This window comes from Gobio gobio (assembly GCF_949357685.1).
Source record: "Gobio gobio genome assembly, chromosome: 2".
NCBI classification, from domain to species: domain Eukaryota; kingdom Metazoa; phylum Chordata; class Actinopteri; order Cypriniformes; family Gobionidae; genus Gobio; species Gobio gobio.
Genome location: NC_137098.1, coordinates 235,460 through 260,871, shown reverse-complemented (window position 1 = coordinate 260,871; position 25,412 = coordinate 235,460). Strand labels below are relative to the sequence as shown.

Genomic DNA, 25,412 nt, shown 5'->3' with positions numbered 1-25,412 from the left:
AAGGCTCAATAATGCTTAGGTAGGTCTTCTTCCCATAGTGCACCTGGTGCCATGTGTTCCCCAGGTAAGCCACATACACGCACCCGGCAATCCACGTGATGTAAAACACGCAACAAACTGAGATGCTCTGTGTATTCTGACACCTTTCTATCAGAACCAGCATTAACGTCTTGAGCAGTTTGAGCTCCAGTAGCCCGTCTGTTTGATCGGACCACACCGCCAGCCTTCGCTCCCCACATGCATCAATGAGCCTTGGCCGCCCATGACCCTGTGGCCGGTTCTCCACTGTTCCTTCCTTGGAGCACTTTTGATAGAGACTGACCACTGCAGACCGGGAACACCCCACAAGAGCTGCAGTTTTGGAGATGCTCTGACCCAGTCGTCAAGCCATCACAATTTGGCCCTAGTCAAACTCGCTCAAATCCTTACGCTTGCCCATTTTTCCTGCTTCTAAAACATCAACTGTGAGGACAAAATGTTCACTTTCTGCCTAATATATCCCACCCACTAACAGGAGCTGTGATGAAGAGATCATCAGTGTTATTCACTTTACCTGTCAGTGGTTATATTTGTATGCCTGATCAGTGTATATCCTATGCTAATAGGTGCAATACTGAGCTGAACACAAAAAAAGAATGAAAACCTGTTTAAATGTCCTGATATGGCAACAATTCCTTTTGAAATGTAAACTGATTGGTCTAGACGCATTCTTATTCCACCAGAAATCACACTTGCTGCAACTGCAACAGTGTCGATAACGGACTGATAACAGACCTGAGTCATCTCTTGCCAGGAAGCCATTGGTGAAGATCTCACTGATCCAACGCTGTAGCTCTGTGTCCTTCTGCACGTGATCATCTTGTTTATAGTAGTTTGACAAGAAAGCTGCAACAAACCTGTAACCAAACTCACAGTCAGATGTTTCTCAGGTTTACATATTTACAGCTTTACTTTTTTTGTAGATTTGTTTTGCATTTATTCCTTAAAGGTCCCATGGCATGAAATTTTCATTTTATGAGGTTTTTCAACATTAATATGAGTTCCCCTAGCCTGAATATTGTCCCCAAGTGGATAGAAATGTTGATCGGTGTAAAACCGAGTTGTGGCTGTCTTTCTCTGCCTTTGAGAAAATGACAGGCCAGACTAGCCAATCCTGAAGTCTCCTGGTGTGACGTCCAAGCAGGCACGGTTTCCTCCCTTTCCTCCGCCCAGAGAATCTGGCACGCCCATGCAAACGCTCGTCGAGAGATCATTGCATCATTGCTTGTGAACGAGTGAACGCTGGCAGTTTCTCAGTGTTTGGATGTACAAATGAAAACAGAAGTCTTTTTTCAGTTCCTTCTGATCTGTGATCAGTGATTTCTGATGTGTAGCTAATTATTTATTATTCGTGCACACAATGCGGCTTCTCTCTCTCCAGACAGAACGGTGTTTTCGTGTTTTATATCTTGTGAGTCAGTGTTTTTGTACGTCCTCGTCGCGTCTATCGGTTCTAAAATGTGCATACAGTCATGAGTTTCTGCTCAACATCAGCAGAGATAAACCTCACACACGCCGAAGCTCGGCCTTCAACATCCCCGACCCACAGTACTGCATCTGGCCCACAGCGGAGGCACCAAACGCGGCGTGAGATTAAGCAGAAGGGGGGTAAGCTTGAGCATATCCGGGCTAGCCAGCCTAGCCCCACAATAAACTGGATTACATCCGATTACTGCTGTTGTGTCTTTGTTTGCGCTGTGTACTCAACGCGCGTCACTGACGCTTTTATTTTATTTTAAAAATAATGCTATTATCAACACTTACTTTTAACTCGTTCATCTCGACAGCTGTAATGGTACTTTGCATGTGTTACAAAGTTGGTAGAATAATGATGAAGAGACGGACTCGGTGTGACTGTTTATTCAGAACTCTCAGATACAAACACAATAAACTCGCGCTGACTGACAGCGCTCTCATAACTCAGTAGTTACTATAAATAACTTTGTTAGCAATCGCTGAGCTCAGTCTCTGATACATTAGTGATGTCCGGTTCGCGAACGATCTTTCTTTTGAACCAGTTCTTTTTAGTGAACCGAATCAGTTCACCAAATCGGACTGAATCGTTCTAAACCAGAGATGCCCAAACGAGGGCCCGCGGGCCAAAGTTGGCCCGTGGTAACCTTTGATTTGGCCCACCAGAGAGAGAGAGAGGGAGTGATACCTTCGACACAGATTGTCATTTCTAATTTGACATAACAATTTTGTTTGTTTTATTGTTAAACTACAACAGAGTAAACTGAAATTAAATGTTTAAATGAAATGTAAATTAATAAAAAAATATTGTAAATGTGCAATTCAAGGTGCAGCACCGCGTGTTTTGCAACACATGACGCCAATAAACGCCCAATCTTGAAAAACTTCTGAAAAATAAGGACCAGCTTCATATCTCTCATTAGGTCACTGACATTGCAACCACATGGTTTTATTATTGCTTGCGTATTTGGCATTGAACTTTATTGTACATTGAACACCTGGGGATTGTTGCCCATTTAATTGTTCATTAAAATGCAAAACTTTACAAATAAAACTGCATTAGTTAATCAGATTAAAGTTGTTTTATATTTATTTTAAATATTATGACCCATAGCAACTTTAATGTAATACAGTTTGATTTAAGATGCAAAATTTACTTTTGGCCCACGGCTGTCAATCAAGTTTGATTTTTGGCCCTTCATAGGAAAAGGTTTGGGCACCCCTGTTCTAAACGGTTCGCGTCTCCAGTCAGCGCTGATCCATAATTTACTAAAGTTACTAACTTTCTGACATGAGTGACAGTCCCTCCGACTAGAAATAGACTAATAACCTAAAGTATATGCTGTAACTAAAACAGTTCAGACATGCTGAGAACTGATGTGAAGTGAACTCAGGTCCATCCGTCTCCCTGGCAGACTCGTGCCTGCTCGTGCCTCGATAAACCACGCCCCCTCCGCTCATATAAAATGCAAAGATGTCAGCCAATCACAACAGTGGGTGTTTTTACTGAAGTCTCACAGCAGACACGCCTCTTGAAGCAGGGCATTCAGCCACAGGGCAAACAGCAGTATAGAAAAAATGCCTTTTATTTCTAAATTATGACATTTTATGATGTAAAAGTCATACTAACAATATAAGTACAGCTCAGGAAACATTATAAAATAATAGAAAAATGCCATGCCATGGGACCTTTAAGCAGGAATTTATTCAACGCGACATGTACAGCATGTTCTCACTGATGATTAAACCAATGAATTACTGACACTGTATTTGTTGAAATATGAATCAGAAAGTGCACCAGAATGTATTAGTTCAGCCTTAAAAACTGGATGTATCAATAAAACACTAAACTAAACTCCACTGGTAGTCATACTTGTTGATGATTTCCCACAGTTGCATCCCATCATCTCTGTAGTAGTAGTTGGGAACATTCTCCAGGCCTCTCTCAGAGATGTTATCAGGAAAACAGAGGGCGCTGTAGGTCAGGGAGGCAGTAGCACGCTTCAGCAAATAAACCAATGGCTCTCCACCTACTCCTGCATACTAAGAGTAATATCATTAATGGAGAGAAGACACATGACATAAAGTTAGGTTAAAGGCTATACACAAGGTTCTGGAACCACAAATCCAATAATAATTTCCCCAAAAGTTAAATAAAAATGTATCAATTTATGAAAAGAGTAGATTGTTCAAGAAGTCAGTCATTACAGAAAACACTAAAGAGCCATTATGCAGTTTTTTTTTGTAGGGTTAGGGTTGGGTTGTATTGGATTATATTTGAAGATTGAACCTTTAGTGCCACTTTAACCATGCCATATGAATACCTTGGTAAGGATCCCATCAGCCGATATCAGCTGATTCCGGGCCAGGATGTTGATCTGGAGCGTGTATCGGGTATGGCGAATGAGGAGCTACAGAAAGAAAAGTAAGTAAGAGATTTGCCTTCTCATTCTTCACAAAAGATAAAAATATATGAATGAATGATGAATTTTAATTTATTGTGTGCGTTATTGCACGTGTGTGTGTAGCTGTACCCACAAGCCTTCTTTTGTAGGTGACTCCCTATATTCTATTGCTTCAAGTTATTTCTACATGTCCCTGTAACATGTCTTTTGAGAAATGTTACAGGGAGGTGAGTTTGAGTAAGACATTAGTGACCCCTCAAGCACCTGATGTTCAGTGTAGTCTGTGTCCACAGGCTATAGATGAGTCAGTCCCACTCTAAAAAAGGGAGATACTGAAGGGGAGACTTTTTCACAAAGCAACATCTCTGAGGAAAAATAGACGTCTGCGACCACAGACTACAACTTAAAAACTCCCCTACCATCAAATCACTGTTCCCTCACTGTTCACACGTGTCAAACCAACTCATGCGCAACAGATTCAATACCTTGAACAGAGGGTGTGGAGAGGGAAGATGGCGCAGCGTCGCCACGGTGAACACCTCTTCCAACAGGTGAGTTCTCAGCAGATGGAAGTCGACCTCATGAACCCCAAACTCTGCACTTCGGACGAATATCTTGACCAGTCTCCAGTCATCCTTTGAATCCGATGGGAGGAAGATGGGATTCTCTTTGCTGGGCTTTTGCTTTAACTGTGCAGATTAAGTAACATGTGTGAAAATAGGTCAAACAGTTTCTGAGGGAATCTGGGTTATGATTTTTCTCTCTTTCAAGAAAAAAGGACTTCTACGGCATTTGTCATAATTAGGAGACTGACGTATTAAAAAAGGTTTATTTAAGCCTAATCCCAATTCTATTTTATAACAGAGTGAAACAGAGTGGCAAGGCGTAGGGGTGAAAATATTCCCCTAAGAAAGGGGACACCACTGCGATAATGTTCATACGTTATACGTCAAGTCAGTCGTTGGCTTTGTAACGCAAGAGTTTACAGACGATATATGATGTAAATATCGACTGCGTTATGAAGGATGAACAGATTTTTTTTTAAACTATTATTAATACGTGTTCACATCACTCAAATAGTGCGTTTAGCAAGCTACAGAGAAACTGGCAGCCAGGCGACACACAAGTGATCGATCCCGAGTGGCAACATACACACATTCTAGCAGCACGGTAGTCGGTGGAGGGATACGTCTCGGTTACGTCTGTAACCTCAGTTTCCTGAATAGGGGAACTCTGCGTGATTGCGTCGTGAAGCCATCAGTATGCCATCAGTCCAATAGAGAGACGGAACGTCATAGGCTGGTGACGACATAGACTGGAAAGTATAAAGCATCCCACCAAACACACGCCCCCAGCTTCTGGAATAAGGATGAAGCAAGATGCTTGCGGGCATGCAGGGAGTATGGCAGGGTGACGCAGCGTCTCGTTCCCTATTCAGGGAACTAAGTTTACAGACGTAACCGAGACGTTCCCCTTCAAGGAAACTTGCGCTGCGTCACCGCTTTGGGAACGAGAATACCCATGTCCCCATAGGAGCTGGATGCCCGCCTGTGGCATTGTTAGGAGGCAAGCACCCGAGCCCCTGGAGTAGCGTTAATGTCAAGTTCATAGAATCTGACGAAAGTGAGCGGTGAGGACCATCCTGCCGCATCACAAACATCCTGCAGGGAGGCCCCTGTCAAGAGTGCCTGAGAGGCCGCCATACAAAGCCTGAAACACTGCCAGCATTTCCACGGAATTTATGTGCCACGAATGATGACATTCCTGCCACAAGCCCTGGGCCAAGCGACTACTCATGGTCGCCCCCCAACCCGTAAGGGAGGCATCCGTGGTCAGAGATACCCGCTGACACGGTACCCAGTAACAGGCCTTGGGCCAGGAACCAAGGATCCTTCCACATGACCAAGGTACAGAGAGACAGCCGCGTTGCCTTGATCACATGAAAAGGGTTTCCCCTCGGGGGAAAATCCCTTGGTCTTGAGCCACCACAGCAAAGGTCTCACGTACAGCAGGCAACAAGGAATAAAGTTGGACGCTGCTGCCATCAGACCTATCAGTCTCTGATACTAAAGCAGATGTAGCTCTGAGAGGCTTAGTGGATAAAGACGGAGCCTTAATGGCCGATACACATTCGGGAAAGAGATGGCTTGCAAGCATCTCTTCCACCTTCGGCATCGAATCATAACCATGTCTCAGCCCCCCGATGATACTATAAACTGATGTGTGGGGACTGAACACTCTTGAGGACATGGGCCGCTTCAACGATCTCGACACCTCAGTGTGGAGATCAGTGAAAAACGGCAGGATGAACAGAATGGGCTGGCAGAAAGCGCTCATCAAGCCTGCTTTTTACTGAGGTGCGCTCCTGCTGATCTTGTGTGGGCCAGTCAATGTTTAATTTAGCCATAGCCCTGCTCAGACCTAACTTAACCTCCACAAGCTCCTCTCTCGCGGGGGTTTGAAGTGGCGAGTCTTCAACCCCTGCATCGATACTGCAGAGGAAGACAGCTGCAGCACCGAGGCCGCCACCCAGGCAGAAGAAACCGCAGCGCAGGCTCCCGAACCCAGAGAAGCTGCCGCGGATCCGACGGGAGAAGGCTGAGATAGGGCGGGGCCCATCTCAAGCCCGACTGTCAGATCCATCTGCGAACCCCACGTCAAGAGCTGCCGCTGTGCCTCGGGACGCCCTCCTCGAAGAGTGCCGGCGGGATCGCAAAACACGCAAAGGCAGTACCTCACAATGATCGCAGCCGGCACCCTTGAGTGCTCACCCAGACAAACATCACACATTAAGTGTGTATCCCCGGCTCGTGATGTAGCGTGAGCAGGGAGGGACACACTTAGTGAAATGCTGTTTGCTCGCCATAATCTCTCAATATTGTCCGTGTGAATACAAACTTGTATAATGAAAATAAGAAAGTCTGAACTCAGAGACACAAACACAGAGCTGACAAATGACAAATGACACAGAGCACTTGCTGAAGACAACAGAAGCTGGGGGCGTGTGTTTGCTGGAATGCTTTATACTTTCCTGTCTATGACGCCAACCGCCTATGATGTTTTGTCTCTCTATTGGACTGATGACAAATGTGCTTCACGACACAATCACGCAGAGGCGTTCCCAAAGCGGTGACGCAGCGCAAGTTCCCTTGAAGGGGAACTCCTCATACCCCTTCATTCAAAGTGTGGTCCTGAAAAATCTTTGTTTGAAGGGCTATCTGGTCCTTCCTCTTACCCCTACCACTTCAGCCAAAAGAGAATCGAGACACCCCTACCCCTTCACGTGAGCGCGCAAAATGAAGGGGTAGGGGAAAGAGAAGGGCTAAGAGGTAGAAATGGGATTGGACCTTAATTTTTAATCGTTCAGACAATTTTGCCTACTCATCAGTAATACATTACATATAATTTTACCTTTGTTTCTTTTAATAATTTGATTATTTACCTCATCTTTCAAGATTCATTCATTTGTATTTAATTTAATAATGATTACATTTTTAATTAAAAAAATTTGGCACCTAGGTCCCCCAGGTAGTTCTCTTTAGGTCGAAGCACTTTGACATCACCCTGTATGGGGTATCGCTTCGTGAGCATTTCTCAGCTGAAGGTAATTCTTATCCTGCTAGCCGGTGCACGCTACTGTTTCCTCCTCTATCCCTTCTACAGTTTGTTCTAGACAGCTGAGCTGTTGGAAGCATTTTCATTGTGCTCAGTTGAGCAGTCCTGCTTTGCTTTGAAGACTTTTAAGTGCATCATCTCCAGAAGACTGGGGTCCCTGGTCGAGCCGTCTTCAAGCATGGATTTGAAGAACTTCAAGAGGAGTCCGCAGTGCAGACGGCGCACGCGGAATCTGCACTGTGACTGCCAGAAGCACGCCTGCATTACTATCAAAGCCATGCAGGGTCACTGCTTCGCTGGGGGATAAAACTTATGCCTGAATCAGTCAGTCAGTACAAGCCACGAACACCGCAACTCTCCTACAGTTCTATCAGGAGGATCTCCTGTGTGGTCCAGGAGACAATTACTGAACTTCAGTGGACTACAGATTTAGCTTTGCGTCAAGCCGCATCCTACACCACACCCTGCATAGTAAATATGGTGGCAGAGCCTTACACCTGTTTCACACATTCTCCATCTGCAGTGCATATGCAGTGCGTGTTGCAGTGTGTATGTGATGCAGGAACCGCACACGCTGTTGTGCTTCCACATATGCTGTATTTTCAGTGCGTAACTGACCCACAGCTGTATACCACAAACACAGCATTCAGTCATTAATTTTATTTTAAATCCAAAAAGTTGTTCAGTAACATTAGATAGTTTTGATTTATATGATGTTTAATGCTGATAATCATGTTATTTTACATATGCATCTGCTTACATACGATCGCTTGTTTTTTTCATCTTCCTCGCTTGTGTTGTGATCAGGAGATTCAGTACTCATTCAGAAGATGTGTAATAGCGCCCCCTACCGTCTAACAGTAAAAACAGGGAAACCCAGAAAATTCCATGTTTGGCAGGAAGGGTTTTCTCACAAATAACAGAAAATTCAGTGTTTGGCAGTTTTTCACAAGAAATCCTGCAGGTCATAAAGAACTTTGTTTTTCCACCTCCAAGAAAGGACAAGTGCTTTCCATTAAGTCTCCTGGCCCCACTTTATATTACGTGGCCTTAACTACTATGTACTTAATCAACAAATAAGTACAATGTACTTATTGTGTTCATATTGTATTGCAAAACACTTTTGCTGATATTGAGGTGGGATATGGGTAGGGTTAAGGACAGGTGTGGTGTTATGGGTAAGTTTAAGGGTAGGGTTAGGTGTAAGGGAAGTGTCAACAGTCTAATTACAAATGTAACTACAGAAATTAATTACAGGTGTAATTACATGCAGGTTTATTTAAAAATGTAAGTACAATGTAATGACATGTATGTACACAATTAGTGCATTGCATCAAATGATGAATTAAAATGTTAGTACATAGTAGTTAAAGCCACCTAATATAAAGTGGTTCCAGTCTCCTTGTTTAGCTGAATGCCAGGTAAGGTGTTGTTTTCCTTGTTGTACCTGAGGCAAAAAAGCCATGTGAGGACTTTGAAACAGAAATATAAATTATATTAAAATGATATGCATCTGTTATGAAATTACTAGATTTTCACATCAATACATATCTATTTTAGAGCGTCCAGCACAGCAAAAATAGACTCAGTGCGGAAACGATCATGGGCATCCGCAGGCAGTCTGAAACCTCTGACCGGTTAACATGGGTATGGAAAAAAATATGCACTGCATACGCACTGCAAACGGAGTATGTGTGAAACAGGCATTAAGCAGAGCAGCCCAGCACCTTATGCAGAGGATGACATCAGTACCGCTTCGCCAGGTTTCGCATGGGCAAGCAGAGTGCCTTAGGCATAAATGGGAGTGATTACCACCCTTCGTTTCCTCTAACCACACTCTCATCTGTAGGCCATTCCACTCCGATGAGCAGCATTTGCCAAGCCACTACAGCCCTGTCTCAGGGCCAGCAAGAGCGCTTGTTTGTAAACACCCTTCCAATAAGCAGAGAGTCGACTGCCCCCATGGTCATAAACCCTTCCCCAACAGAGGGAGGGACTTTGGTCTCAGCTTCTCTCCTAATTACTTGGACTGGACTAGCCGCACATTTGCATGCTTGGCACACATAGCAGTTCCATCTTGGAAGTCACGTTATTTGTTTAAATTCTGTCCGAGAGCGTCAGCACACTGCGACTGCATAGCAGGATTAGAATTGCCTTCAGCTTGGATATGCTCAAGGTGATATCCCATACAGGGTGATGTCTCGCATTCTCTCTCAGAGAACCGAGGTAATATTCATAACCCATGGAATTCTGCATTTCAAATGCAAGATACTCACCTGAATGGCGATGGGCATCATCATGCCCTGAGGGTTGCAGTACAGCAGGACCAGGGGAGCCGTGAGATACTGCTGCCTGCCATTGATTACATTTCCCACAAGCCCATCCAACATCTTATAGTCAGACAGGAAGATGTTCCCTTTCTGGGTGTGGGGGTAGATCACAAAAAATAATGAAGAAACACAGGAGATTAGACAAAACCAAAGCAGTCATTCCAAATCATTGCCAGTAGAAAGTAGCGTACCTTCAGCTCCTGCTCCAAGCTGCTCCCGCTGAGGGAGTCTTTGACCATGTCGTTTGTGACAGGAAAATTCTCAGGCAGCTTTGAGCAGCGCTGGATCATCATGGGATTCAAGCCATTCAGATACTGGTAGCCAAAGAACTCATCCTCATCCCAATGCTCCTGTATGTATTCTGCAAAGCATGCTATGTCAGCACATATGCTACAGTACAGACAGTACTTTATTTGCAATACAGTCATTTTTAACAGTTCATTCATTTCAGATGAGTACCAATGGTTTCGTTTCTGATCCCACAATAGAGGGTTTCCAGTTGCCTGATGCTTTTCCAGGATTTTTTGCTGTCAGCTAATCCAGTTAGCTGCAGAACAGCTAACCTACACACACACACACACACACACACACACACACACACAGAATACACAGGTACACAGTGCAAACATTAATAGTGGAACTAACCTTGATATACAACCTATGAGCAATCCTATCTTTAGTTGTGAGAATATTATTTATTGGTTATTATCATATTATTACTGTCTTCGATAAGAAAAAGCTATTTTGCAAATGCCATCCCCTTCCATGCAAAATATACTGAATATCATGTTTTTAAATCACCATTCTTATGATTCTTATGATTGTGCTGTTCTAAAAACCCAATATTGGGTTACACAATGTATAAAAAAGAGATGCACTCTACTGGAGTGTTAAAATGACTTGGTCACTTACTGCTTTCCAGCAGTGGAGAAAAACTCGGTTCCCTTTGTGAAAGAGAATCGGACTTCAGCTGGCAGAGTGAGGGCAGTGTCGCAATCGATAACTTGAGGCGTGCCCTCAGCATACACACGCCACCTGGGAGTAGAATATTCAACCATATTTCACCGAAAGGAATTTAATTTCACAGAATTTATTTTAATATAAAGCAGACACTTTGCTGTCACACCCGACTGCTCACACACCTAAATAACTTTTGTCGCTCTTCGCGCTGCCTCGCCCTCTGACTTTGGGCTATTAGGGTGGTGTCCTGGAACACAAGTGAAGCTGAAATGCAAATGCCAAAATAAATAAAAAAATTATTCAAATATAAATGTATTTATGTTAGCAATCAAAATAATTTAGGGGTTATATTTTCTATACATCATTACTTGATCATAGGACGAATGACAGGACGATGACTTTTTATCATGGACACATTTTATTAAAGTTTTTTTCAGTCGCTAACAAGCATTTGTCCAAGCAGTTGTTACATTTTCAAAACTCTAAACACAATTAGCACAGCGTCAGTCTTTTGTGGCCATACCATTCACACATTTCATGTCATTTTCACACAATATGCAGTCAATGAACACATTTCCACAATGCTTACATTTTCGTAACAGACAAGCTATACCTCCCAACAAAACTATGGATTGTTTTTGAAGTATTTATGAATGTTAACACACAACATCCCACAATAGAAAAAACAATATTCCAAACCTTAGATACAGTATAAAAACCTCTGCTTCTGCAATGATATCAGTTCAAAAACAATATATCTCAGCTGATAATAAACAAACAATTGAATATTTGACACAGAACTGATTTATGTTGGTTAAATTGGGCCTTGCACAGCTGATTCCAGTCTGGCTTAGACTCAGTGACAGGGGTTATTTTTTCTATTACATTGACACTTATACAGTAAAAGGAGGACTTTTAGGAGTTATGTTTTTGGAAACAGAAAAAGACAAACACTGTAATGTCTGGACGAGGAAGAGGCCCAGTGAGAGATGCAGGAGCAGTGAGAGGAGAAGGAGCAGTGAGAGGAGCAGTGAGAGGAGCAGGAGCAGTAAGAGATGCAGGAGCAGTAAGAGGTGCAGGAGCAGTGAGAGGAGCAGGAGCAGTGAGAGGAGCAGGAGCAGTAAGAGGTGCAGGAGCAGTAAGAGGTGCAGGAGCCGTAAGAGGTGCAGGAGCAGTGAGAGGAGCAGGAGCAGTGAGAGGAGCAGGAGCAGTGAGAGGAGCAGGAGCAGTAAGAGGTGCAGGAGTAGTGAGAGGAGCAGAAGCAGTGAGAAGAGCAGGCCCAGTGAGAGATGCAGGAGCTGTGAGAGGAGAAGGAGCAGTGAGAGGAGCAGGAGCAGTGAGAGGAGCAGGAGCAGTGAGAGGAGCAGAAGCAGTGAGAAGAGCAGGCCCAGTGAGAGATGCAGGAGCTGTGAGAGGAGAAGGAGCAGTGAGAGGAGCAGGAGCAGTGAGAGGAGCAGAAGCAGTGAGAGGAGCAGGAGCAGTGAGAGGAGCAGGAGCAGTGAGAGGAGCAGGAGCAGTGAGAGGAGCAGTGAGAGGAGCAGTGAGAGGAGCAGGAGCAGTAAGAGGTGCAGGAGTAGTGAGAGGAGCAGAAGCAGTGAGAAGAGCAGGCCCAGTGAGAGATGCTGGAGCTGTGAGAGGAGAAGGAGCAGTGAGAGGAGCAGGAGCAGTGAGAGATGCAGGAGCTGTGAGAGGAGAAGGAGCAGTGAGAGGAGCAGGAGCAGTAAGAGGTGCAGGAGCAGTGAGAGGTGCAGGAGCAGTGAGAGGTGCAGGAGCAGTGGGAGGAGCAGGAGCAGTGAGAGGTGCAGGAGCAGTGAGAGAAGCAGGAGCAGTAAGAGGTGCAGGAGCAGTGGGAGGAGCAGCAGCAGTAAGAGGAGCAGGAGCAGTGAGAGATGCAGGAGCAGTGAGAGGTGCAGGAGCAGTGAGAGAAGCAGGGGCAGTAAGAGGTGCAGGAGCAGTGAGAGGAGCAGAAGCAGTGAGAGGAGCAGGAGCAGTGAGAGGAGCAGGAGCAGTGAGATATGCAGGAGCAGTGAGAGGTGCAGGAGCAGTGAGAGGTGCAGGAGCAGTGAGAGGAGCAGCAGCAGTAAGAGGAGCAGGAGCAGTAAGAGGTGCAGGAGCAGTGAGAGGTGCAGGAGCAGTAAGAGGTGCAGGAGCAGTAAGAGAAGCAGGAGCAGTGAGAGGTGCAGGAGCAGTGAGAGGAGCAGGAGCAATGAGAGGTGCAGGAGCAGTAAGAGATGCAGGAGCAGTGAGATATGCAGGAGCAGTGAGAGGAGCAGGAGCAGTAAGAGGAGCAGGAGCAGTAAGAGGAGCAGGAGCAGTAAGAGGAGCAGGAGCAGTAAGAGGAGCAGGAGCAATGAGAGGTGCAGGAGCAGTAAGAGATGCAGGAGCAGTGAGATATGCAGGAGCAGTGAGAGGAGCAGGAGCAGTGAGAGGAGCAGGAGCAGTTGAGGTGCAGGAGCAGTGAGAGATGCAGGAGCAGTGAGAGGTGCAGGAGCAGTGAGAGGTGCAGGAGCAGTAAGAGGAGCAGAAGCAGTGAGAGGAGCAGGAGCAGTGAGAGATGCAGTGAGAGGAGCAGGAGCAGTGAGAGGTGCAGGAGCAGTGAGAGGAGCAGGAGCAGTGAGAGGAGCAGGAGCAGTAAGAGGTGCAGGAGCAGTGAGAGCAGCAGGAGCAGTAAGAGGTGCAGGAGCAGTAAGAGGTGCAGGAGCCGTAAGAGGTGCCGGAGCAGTAAGAGATGCAGGAGCAGTGAGATATGCAGGAGCAGTGAGAGGAGCAGGAACAGTGAGAGCAGCAGGAGCAGTTGAGGTGCAGGAGCAGTGAGAGGAGCAGGAGCAGTGAGAGGAGCAGGGCCATGGAGAAGAGCAAGGTAGAGGTGTAAGAATGCGTGGTGGTGGCATTCCAAGGGCTGCAAGAACAGTAGTCAGTGTTGAAATTTGTGACACTATCATTGACCATGTAATCAACCACGGTTTTTCACTAAGAGAGGCTGGTGAAAGAGTGCAGCCCAATTTGAGGCGGTCAACGGTTGCCTCCATTATACGCATCTTTTAACAAACCAACAGATAAGTATTGCATTTTACATGGATTGTTTCTATTCTCACTTGACATGTCAATAAGGTCATACAGTAATGCATATGTCGATTTTTTTTGTCCCTCTAAAGAATGCAATGTCTTTAACCCTCTTGGGGAAGAGGAAAGCTCCTCAATGATTATCAAGAGCTTGCCATTGTAGAAATGATTGTTGCAAATAATGCAATAAAACTGCATGAAATTCAAACTAGAATTGTGGAGGACCATACGATATTTGACAATATTGATAGCATCAGCCTCACAATCATTATGTGGACCCCATCCCCCCATGTGTTTCATGGATATTTTGTTCACTGTAAGCAATACCGTAAAACTTTTTCTGTTCTATCATACCGTGTTTCTACTGTACCTCCTGTAGTAAACAGTAAAGGGAAAAAATGATTTGCTTTTTACTGGAATGCTTTTGCATTACTGTACATGTGGACATACAGTTCCCAACCAAGAAATTTTGTGTAAAAACGGTGGATTGCATGTTTTACACGCAAATACCTGTAAAACTGAAACATAAAAGTCTATGCAGTTTTTGAAATGTCAACAATAGCCAGTATTTTGAAACCTGGTGTACTTTGATTGACTGCATGTACCTTCTGAAGTGAAAACAAGTGTTATTCTTTGACAGAATAATTTCATTTTGAGTCAGATTTCCAGTGTTTTGGTAAAGTTAGTGTGTGCAGAGAAAGATGTGTTCTATTTTGAAATGAAGAGTTAGTATATATTTAACAAAATGTGTTTTTGATAAGAAAATTATCCATTTGGCCAATTGTGTTTTGTAGGTGTGAGTCTGTGTTAAGAGTTTAGAAAAAAATATCTGAAGTATAGGTAAGCGTTTGTTAGCGATCGAAAAAAACTGTACAAATGTGCTTTAAAAAAAAAAAAAAGCTACAGCCACAATCACTAAATATTCAACTATATTACTGATCTGCCCACATTGTCACTGTAAAATAATTGAAATGAGCTGATGACATCACCGAGCACCAATTACCCTCTCCGCAGTCCGGATTGTGCGTTGTAGTCTCCTGATGTCAGATTTGGTAGCTGAACCAAACCAGACAGTGATGGAAGTGCATAACACAGACTCAATGACAGCCGAGTAGAACTGAATCAGCAGCTCCTGTGGGAGGTTGAACTTCCTCAGCTGACGAAGGAAGTACAGTCTCTGCTGGGCCTTTTTCACAATGGAGTCAATGTGATTGTCCCACTTCAGGTCCTGAGAGATGGTAGTGCCCAGGAACCTGAATGACTCCACTGCTTCCACAGTGCTGTTCATGATGGTGAGTGGGGGAGAGCTGGGCTGTTCCTCCTGAAGTCCACTATCATCTCCACCGTTTTGAGCGTGTTGAGCTCAAGGTTGTTATAACTGCACCACACAGCAGCTGTTCAACCTCCAGTCTGTAAGCAGACTCGTCACCGTTTTGGATGAGGCCGATGACAGTGGTGTCGTCTGCAAACTTCAGGAGCTTCACAGAGGGGTCTTTAGAAGTGCAGTCATTGGTGTAAAGGGAGAAGAGCAGCGGGGAGAGAACACACCCCTGGGGGCGCCAGTGCTGGTAGTGAGAGTCCTGGATGTGAGTTTCCCCAGTCTCACAAGGTGTTGTCGGTCTATCAGGAAGCTGGAAATCCACTGACAGATTGAGGATGGCATGGAGAGCTGGGTCAGTTTAGCTGAGAGAAGATCAGGCAAGATGGTATTGAAGGCCGAACTGAAGTCCACAAATAAGATCCTTGCATAAGTCCCAGGTCTGTCGAGATGTTGCAGGATATGATGCAGCCCCATATTGACTGCAGCATCCACAGACCTGTTTGCTCTGTAGGCAAACTGAAGAGGATCCAGCAAGGGTCCAGTGATGTCCTTCAGGTGGGCCAGAACCAGTCTTTCAAATGACTTCATGACCACAGATATGAGAGCAACAGGTCTGTAGTCATTAAGTCCAGTGATTTGGGGTTTTTTGGGGACGGGAATGATAGAGGAGGGTTTGAAGCAGCAGGGAACTTCACACTGCTCCAATGATCTGTTGAAGATCTGCTTGAAGACTGGGGCCAGTTGGTCAGCGCAGGCTTTCAAACAGGCAGAGGAGATGCCGTCTGGGCCTGAAGCTTTCCTAGTCTTCTGTTTTTGAAGACTCTGCTCACATCCTCCACACAGACCTTAAGCTCGGATTGGATGGCAGGAGGGGGGAGGAGAGGGGGTACAGGAGGTGATGGGGACCTGTGAAGTGCAGATCAGAGCGGGTGTGTGGTGTGAGACTGGGCTTTTCAAATCTGCAGTAAAAAGCATTCAGCTCATCGGCCCGTTGTTGATTCTCAGCAGATTGGGGGGGATGGTGACTTGTAATTGGTGATATTCTTCAAGCCTGTCCAGACTGAGGCAGGGTCGTTCAAAGAAAACTGGTTTCTCAGCTTTTCAGAGTAGCTTCTTTTAGCAACTCTGATCTCCTTTGTCAGTCTGTTTCTGACCTGGTTATACAAGACTTTATCCCCACTTCTGTAAGAATCCTCTTTGGCATGACGAAGCTGTTTGAGTTTCCCAGTAAACCATGGTTTATCATTAGTGAATGATAAGAATGTCCTGGTAGGAATGCATGTATCCTCGCAGAAACTGATGTATGATGTAACAGACTCTGTGAGCTCATCCAGATCAGTGGTATTAGCTTCAAAAACAGTCCAATCAGTGCAATCGAAGCAGGCTTGTAAGTCCAGCTCTGCTTCATTAGTCCATCTTTTTACAGTCTTTATTACAGGTTTAGCTGATTTCAGTTTCTGCCTGTAGGTCGGTATAAGATGAACCACACAGTGATCAGAGAGCCCCAAAGCTGCCCGTGGGATGGAGTGATATGCAATCTTTATTGTGGTGTAACAGTGGTCCAGTATATTACTGTCTCTGGTGGGACATGTAATGTGCTGTCTGTATTTTGGCAGTTCACGGGAGAGATTTGCTCTGTTAAAATCCCCAAGAATGATTAAAAGAGAGTCTGGATACCTTTGTTCAGTCTCAGTTATTTGATCAGCCAGCTGTTGTAGCGCCGCGCTCACACGCGTCTGGAGGGATGTACACATTCGCGAGAATGAACGAGGAAAACTCCCACGGCGAGTAGAAGGGTTTACATTTTATGAAGTGCGCCTTTAGATTAGGAGAGCACATCTTCTTCAGCATTGTTACATCTGAACACCAACTTTAGTTAATGTAGAAATACAATCCACCACCTCTCGTTTTCCCTGTTATTTCCATGATGCAATCCGCTCGGAACAGCTGGAAGCCCGGCAGATATAGTGCGTTGTCCGGGATGGCTTCACTCAGCCAGGTTTCAGTGAAGCACAGTGCAGCAGAGTTTGAAAAATCCTTGTTAATGCGGTTGAGGAGAAGAAGTTCGTCCATTTTGTTAGGAAGTGATCGGAGATTCGCAAGATGAATACTAGGGAGTGTAGTTCGGAGGACGCGCACGCAGAGTTTAACCAGTGCACCTGCTCGCTTCCCCCGCGTGCGTCTGGCCGCACGTTTTAAACACACAGCTGCGGCTCCGACGAGAAAATCAAACAAAACGTCAGAGTAATCGAAAACTGCAGAAATGTTGTCTGGTGTGTGTTTCCTAATGTCCAGTAGTTCGTCTTTGGTGAAACTGATCGGAAAAGAATGACTAAATGCAGAACAAACAAAAACAACACAATAGCTGAAGAGCTCCATACCGAGGCTGCCATCCACGGCACCATCTTGATATACTATTGATATACCATTGATATACCATCTGTGAAGCTGCTTTGAAACAATCGGCATTGTGAAAAGAGCTATATCAATAAAGTTGACTTGACTTGACTTGACACTGAGATACATAAAAAGATGTCTATGTAAAAAAACATATGAATGACTATACAGTACATCAGCAAGCATCGTCTCTAGAATGGTATATTTTATTTTTTACTTTATTTGAGCATCTGACACTTTTGACACTATCTCTCCATCATATGAAGACAAATGTTTGCTTAAAGGAATTCTTCTGAAAGACAAAAAATAATAATAATGTGTGTGTGTGTGTGTACATAACTAGGCATGCTTGGCTGGTGGACCTGTCACAAAGAATTAAAAGTATGCAAGAAGTAACAATAAAAATGTATTATTATATGCTTTGCTGTACAAATGGACTGGTTCACTGAAATATATAGGCAATAACTCTCTGTGTGATATCCCAAACACCCCAGACATCACCCCCATAAATGAAAATAGTAAAACCATGACCCTTATTGAATTAGGATGCTTTAAATATGAACACTTGTTTCACCTCCTGTCACATGTCTGTCTCGTCCTGTGCTGCACATGTGGTGTTTTGGGTAATTTCTGTCATGTGCGTTCCTGCCCATTACCTGCCTTGTTTGTCCTCTATTTAATCTCCTAGCGTCTTCTGTCTGGTGCTGGTTCATTGTCGTCTTCACGTCATGTTCAATGGTATGTCTTGTGTTCCTGATTCCTTGTATGTATTTCAGTTTGTTTAGTTTTCCCCCTCGTGGGTATTTTGTTTGTGTTTATTTTATTATTTAAATAAAACCCTTTCTTCTTGCGTTTGAGTCCTCGCCTCCTCACTGCACCAGCAGCCGTGACACCTCCAAATTGCTAATAAATCAGCCACTAATTGGCATTATTACATGCCTGGATTTCCACTGGCAACTAATTGTCACATGTCTGTCTTGTCCTGTGTAAGCACATGTGGTGTGTTTGTCATGTTCCCTCAGTTACATCAGTGACTGACGAATGGGGGTTTTGCTTAGAAGCCTATCAACTTCGAAATGTAAAAAAGCGCCCAATGGCGACGAAATGCCATGGGCATGCAGAATTTGCATAGCGTAACTCTGCCCCACCTCATGGGTATATAAGGAAGAAAGCTGGCATGTTTCTGCTTCGGAGCCAAGATTACCTCTTCACTCCTCAAGCCTGATACTGAGTCTTCTCAGCATCTTCGAGACGAGCAGCTTTCCAGTGGTGTTGGGGTGACAGCGCGTTCCACCGATCTCATACTGCAAGCGGTGCTCCTGATGCAAACAGCTCAGGGATGGGCAGTTCTTTCCAGGAGATGGTAGCAGGGCCACTCCTTCCCCCGGTGGAGGGCCGGGGGAGAATCTTTTGTTCAGCTGCTGGCCCACGGGTCAGCAGCACGCTAATGTGGTTAAAGAAAGAACTGATTTCCCCATCCCTGAGCAGCCAGAGAGCCTGGATGGCAGTATGCGCCGCCCCCAGGCCACGCCACTCTCGTCCCCCTCTGGCGCCAGCCTCCTCTCAGAGCAGACCCCAGTGGAACATGCGTCCTTCCCTGGTCTCCTCTGTCAGGGCGCAGCAGATGACCGCGATTCAGTTCGCCCGGTCTCCTCCCCGCTACCCCACGGTGGTCCCCAATGCCCCTGTCATGCGTGCAGAAATTACTACCTTGCTGGCGAAGGGTGCAGTCGAGACCGTCCCTCCAGCCGAAATGAAGTCCGGCTTCTCCAGCCCTTACTTCATTGTACCCAAGAAAACCGGTGGGCTACGACCAATCCTGGACCTGCGCATCCTGAACCGATCCCTTCACAGGCTTCCGTTCAGGATGTTGACAGCCAAACGCCTTTTCGAATGCGTTCGTCCAGCAGATTGGTTTGCAGTGATCAACCTGAAGGACGCCTACTTCCATGTCTCCATCCTTCCTTGACACAGACTGTTCCTACGGTTTGCTTTTGAGGGGCGGGCATATCAGTACGCTGTTCTCCCATTTGGGCTAGCTCTGTCCCCTCGCATCCTTACGCAGTTTGTCGAGGCAGCCCTTGTGCCACTCAGGCAACACAGGGTTCGCATCCTGAACTACCTCGATGACTGGCTGATCCTGAGTCACTCTCGAGAACAGGTGTGCAAACACAGAGACTTGGTACTAAGCCATTTAGCCCATCTGGGCCTTCAGGTCATCTGGGAAAAGAGCAAACTCTCCCCAGTGCAGAGGATCTCTTTTCTCGGAATGGAGATCGACTCTGTCGCCACGTACGCGCAGCTTTCGAGCGCGCGTGCGCAGTCACTGCTGACTTGCCTTCGCCAAGTCGAGAGCAAGAGTGCGGTCCCACTGAAATTATTTCAGAGGCTCCTGGGGCATCACGCCACTCGGATTGCTTCATATGATACCGCTACAGCACTGGCTTCACGATCGAGTCCCGAGGTGGGCATGGCACACAGGCACGCTCCGGGTCCCAGTCACTCGGGCCTGCCTTCAGACCCTCACCCCGTGGTCGAACCTCAGTTTTCTACCCTCGGCACAGACGCACTGGCGCACAGCTGGACAGCCTTGGCACTGCCCTGTCCAGTACGCTTCCTTTGCGCTTACGTAGACAAGTTGAGTGTTTCAGGACCTCAGAACAGTTCTTTGTCTGTTATGGTGGGAAGCTGAAGGGAAGAGCTCTCTCCAAACAAAGGTTGTCGCACTGGTTAGTGGACGCCATTGTTCTGGCTTTCCAGACGCAGGGTCGTCTATGCCCCCTAGGGGTGAGGGCTCACTCCACCGGAGTGTGGTCTCCTCCTGGGCTCTGGTGCATGGCGCCTCGCTAGCAGACATCTGCAGAGCTGCAGGCTGGGCGACACCCAACAGATTCGCAAGGTTTTATAACCTCCGGGTGGAGCCTATGTCCTCTCATGTACTCGCCTCAAGTAGTGGCCGGTAGCTGGACAGGCTCAGGTATTTTCACTTGCTCGCCATTCCACTCCACGGACTGGGTTGTGCGGTATTCTCCTCAGGTGAGCTTCCAGGAAGCCCTGAGTTCCCCCAGAGTGCATGCCTGATCCGGTCAGCCCTCGTGTCCGGCTAGGTGTCCCATGTGCATGGTTCCCCTGTGGGGCAACCTCCACATGTGTATTCCCACTGTAAGTCTCTCCGAGCGTGTGTCTTCCTTGGCAAGCTTGCCACCCCTGGAGGTAAATGTTTTCCACCTTCGGCTGGTTTCCCCAGATATTCTCCGTATGCAGCCCCTCTCCGGGCCATATTGGGTCTCTAAGTCCTCCCTGCGGGTGGGCACTTGGTGCATGTTTCCACATGGAATATGCTTCCCAGTGTACCTTGGTATTCCGGTGTTAAGTTGGAGTCCTTCGTCCGTACTAGTCTAACGACAGGGTACTCACACTTATGCAGGGCACTGGAAGACAGCCGAGTGGTGTGATTGAATTGGGACCCCCATTCGTCAGTCACTGACGTTACTTGGAGGGACCGAACAAAAGGGAACGTTCCCTCATTCCCTGAGGAGGGAACGGAGACGTAACGTCCCTCTGCCACTTCTGCTGTACCGCTGGAATGGCCTGGAGTTCAGTCTCGGCTCCTCAGCAGGTAACATGTGCGATATTGCCAGCATACTTCCTTATATACCCACGAGGTGGGGCGGAGTTACGCATACAAAGTCCACATGCCCATGGCATTTCCACGGGGCGGCAGTGGCTCAGTGGTTCATGTAGGTTGTCTACAAACCGGAAGGTTGGTGGTTCGATCCCCGGTTCCACCTGACCAAGTGTCGAGGTGTCCATGAGCAAGACACCTAACCCCAGCTGCTCCCGACGAGCTGGATGGCGCCTTGCATGGCTGACACCGCTGTCGGTGTATGAATGGGTGAATGTGAGGCAAAATGTAAAGCGCTTTGGATGGCCGTAGGTCTGTTAAAAGCGCTATATAAATGCAGTCCATTTACCATTTCATCGCCATTGGGCACTTTTTTTACATCTCGAAGTTGATAGGCTTCTAAGCGAAACCCCCATTCGTCAGTCACTGACGTTACGTCTCCGTTCCCTCCTCAGGGAACGAGGGTTACATACGTAACCGAGACGTTTTGGTATGATGTCATGTCTCTGGTCTCTTGTCAACCCCACCCATCTTGTTATCTGGTTATTGGTTAATTTGCCCCACCTGCTCTCCCTCATCACCTGCCTAATCTGTTACCCTTCATAGTCTCCTCGTGTCTGCAGTTCTGTGCTGGATTGTTGTTTGATGTCTTCTGTTCTTTGTCATGCTTCATGTTCCTTTTCCTCGTGTTTAGTTTATGTTAAGCTACAGTCAGACTGATAATAGAGTAATGCAAGCATTCTGTGTTTGATCCAAATCTGTACAAACCTGCAAAATGCTTCCATTAATGTTCAGAGCTGTAATACTTTCTCTGTGTTAAGAGCAAAATAAATGTTTTTAAAATGTGACATATGATGTGTGTGTGTGTGTGCGCGCAGTGCAGTACATTTGCAAGACATCACCAATGAACTTTCAAGTACACTGGTAATTGTACATTTTGGCAATGGTAGTGCCTACCTTTTGCAGGTTTTAAATAGAGCTTCTCGTCACAGTCAAGCCAGCGGTAGCACGGAAACAAAATCTCGTCACCTTCTGGCGTGTTGACCGTGATCTTATCGCAGAACCACTGGTTGTCAGGAAGACCTATAATTGGCTTGGAGTAGAGCTTGACAGATATGAGCTCTCCCAGGGACGCCTTACATTGTATCTTAAATGTTCGCTCCTGCACAGACATATGTACGACAGCGTAAATTCAGAGAAGCAACTCACAGTGAAAAAACACATATTCAAAGATCATAAAATCACAAATTAAATTGCATGAAAAAAACTATTTTGCAAAAAAAAACATATTTCAATATGAATATTTGTGATAAAAAACTTTGAAAAATACTGTCATGGAACCACATCGCTTTATATTGCAAGGATGAAGCCTGCCTCATCACACTACAGATGCCACCGTAAACAGGGATTCCATGCGCACATGTTTGTGAGGAGGTGCAATGAAAACACTGAACACTGAAATGTTCCTGGCCACCAAAATAACCACATCACTTCACTTTACATTCAACCTGAACCTGATCCACAGCTCTGGTCACAAACTCATCGTCCAGAGAGCACACAGGTTCAGCGTTCACTGTGAACCAATTTCTCGATGGTTGAGGTAAGCTCTGAATAGAAGAAACAGCCTACAGCCTATAGTCTAATTTGGATATTCATGATAACCCGCTATGAATTTAATGTACTAACCAGTCTTTTTTACTGGCCAAGCACATTTGATAGCCATATTTTCCATAGTTGCACTTCCTCACTAACGTGTGCATGTGGGATACCTGTTGATGGTGGAGTGGTGTAATGAGGTACAGCTTTGCAAGTGAAGCGACAATTTTTTGTTGAAAAGAGTTTTTGTCTGGCAATTTTGTGACATCAGAATTTTTTTGCTTTTTCTCTGAATATTATGACCCCATCCCATCCCACCCCCAACCTACACCCAGGAATATTCTGTAGTTATAAGGTCACAAATTTGCAAGAAAAACATGAAAAAATAGTGTGAAGGAACCACATTGCTTGGCTGTACCTCATCACACCATGTCACCATAAACAGGCATCCTATACACACACGTTAGTGAGGAAGTGCAACTAGTATGGAGCAGTATTAGCTGCACGAATCTCCAGCTGTCTGGCTGACATCTCTGCATGGATGAGTAAAAATCACCTACAGCTCAACCTGGCAAAGACTGAGTTCCTCATCTTTCCCGCCAGTCCCACTATGCAACATGACTTCACCATCCAGCTAGGTGCATCCCTGATCTCCCCTTCAAAATCAGTCAGAAATCTTGGAGTTACATTTGATGACCAGTTGTCCTTCAGAGAACACATTGCTAAGACAGCTCGCTCATGCAGGTTTGCGCTCTACAACATCAGGAAGATCAGACCGTTCCTAACAGAACACGCAACACAGCTTCTTGTCCAGGCCCTGGTTATTTCTAGACTTGACTACTGCAATGCGCTTCTGGCTGGACTCCCCTCTTGTGCGATCCAAACACTTCGAATGATCCAGAATGCAGTGGCACGTCTGGTCTTCAACGAGCCCAAAAGGACCCACGTCACACCACTCTTCAACGACAGAGTCGTTGCAGTAAATCTGCACTGGCTACCACTCGCTGCTCGCATCAAGTTTAAGTCGCTGACGCTTGCCTACAGAGCCACCACGCACTCAGCTCCTGCATACTTTGACTCGATTCTACGTCGCCACACCCCCACCAGAAGCCTTCGTTCAACCAAGGAGCGAAGGCTTGTGGTACCTTCACAGAGAGGCAAAAAATCCCTTTCCAGAACATTTTCATTCAACGTTCCCAGCTGGTGGAACGATCTGCCCACCGCCATCCGAAATGCGGATTCATTGACAACATTCAAAAGTCTACTAAAAACTCATCTCTTCCATGAGCACTTAACCTCCTAAAAAAAAAAAAAAAAAAAAAAAAAAAACCTTCCTTTCCTCTTTTCCTCCTCTTTCCCGCCCTACTCTAGCCTGTGCTACACTGAGAAATGTACATGGACCAAGTATTTCAGGCACTTGTTGCGCTCACTCGACTCTTCACGACCAATCGCTTATTGTACCCCCAAGTTGTAAGTCGCTTTGGATAAAAGCGTCTGCTAAATGCATAAATGTAAATGTAAATGTAAATGGAGCATATGGCTGTCAAACATGCCAGGCCAGGCCAGTAAAAGACTTTTAGTAAAAGACTATTAGGCCTAAATTAAATTGATAGAGGTTATCGTGAACATCCAAAGCAAAATAGTGTCAATAGATTGATTAATTGCTAGGCTGTTTCTTCAAAGTTGTTGACCCTGGGGACTCTTCCTGGATGATGCCCTTGTGATGCGGGCTGAGGAGTAGGTTCAGTCTGAGTGCTAAGTGGAACAATGTGGTTATTTTACTGGCCAGGCACGTTTCAATTTTCCATACTTGTTGTGCCTCCTCAGTAAAGTTTGCAAACGGTCGCACGAAGGTGGAGGTAGGCTACAATTTTTTCTCGCAAATTTGTGACTTTATAATCACAGATTTTTTTTTCATGGAAATTATAATTTTTTCTCTGAATCCCAAACAAAATGCTATTTTTTTTATCATTACTCTATACAACTTTTATACACACTCTTTAAAATATGTTCCATTAAATGTAGCTTACTGTCTGATATTTTTGGACCAAATGGTTTAATTGGGTACACTTACAGATCCTTGCCAAAACGCCTTAATTTGATTTAGAATCTGTTCTTCACTCTCAGCCTCAGTTCCACGCAGTTGGATGGAGATACGGCTTGTGGTGCCCGCCGAAAGCCTATTTCCAGTGTTCACTGTTACTGTGTAGATCACCATGGCTCTTCTGCAAAATAATAGACAATGATTTTTAAGAGAAAATATAAACATGCTGAGACCACCAAAGAATATCACATAAAGTCCAGAGAGAGAGAGAGAGAGAGAGAGAGAGTGAATGAGTGGAAGAGAGAGCGATTCTCACCTCTAACTGTAAGAGAAGTCACAATGTTACCGCTGTAAGAAAAGCAGCAACTGTTGTTACTAGAGCAGTTTATGTCATGGAAATTACCACAAAAAATATATATATTTTAATTGAACACTCCATAGTAAAGATCTTCAAAGTTTTATTACCAGGTTTTTGCCAAAACAAGGACCTTGTTCCTTTCAGAATGACCTGAAGAAGAGACAAGAACAGAATACTCCAAGCATT

At 45.5% G+C, this 25,412-nt stretch overlaps 1 protein-coding gene across 1 annotated transcript in view; it reads right to left on the bottom strand.

The window, feature by feature from the left end:
- The window catches only part of LOC307122716 (hydroperoxide isomerase ALOXE3-like), a 35,068-nt gene extending 10,023 nt beyond the window's left edge, over positions 1–25,045 (bottom strand). Inside the window, exons 1-11 of the mRNA XM_079810892.1 lie at positions 24,899–25,045; positions 22,186–22,390; positions 11,005–11,086; positions 10,775–10,897; positions 10,322–10,425; positions 10,054–10,223; positions 9,809–9,952; positions 4,403–4,606; positions 3,837–3,923; positions 3,386–3,555; positions 775–896 (exon numbers count right to left, since the gene is read on the bottom strand). Coding sequence (XP_079667018.1) covers positions 775–896; positions 3,386–3,555; positions 3,837–3,923; positions 4,403–4,606; positions 9,809–9,952; positions 10,054–10,223; positions 10,322–10,425; positions 10,775–10,897; positions 11,005–11,086; positions 22,186–22,390; positions 24,899–25,042 — 1,555 coding nt within the window. The 5' untranslated portion in view covers positions 25,043–25,045. The remainder of the gene's footprint in view (positions 1–774; positions 897–3,385; positions 3,556–3,836; positions 3,924–4,402; positions 4,607–9,808; positions 9,953–10,053; positions 10,224–10,321; positions 10,426–10,774; positions 10,898–11,004; positions 11,087–22,185; positions 22,391–24,898) is intronic.
- Positions 25,046–25,412: the final 367 nt, after the last annotated feature.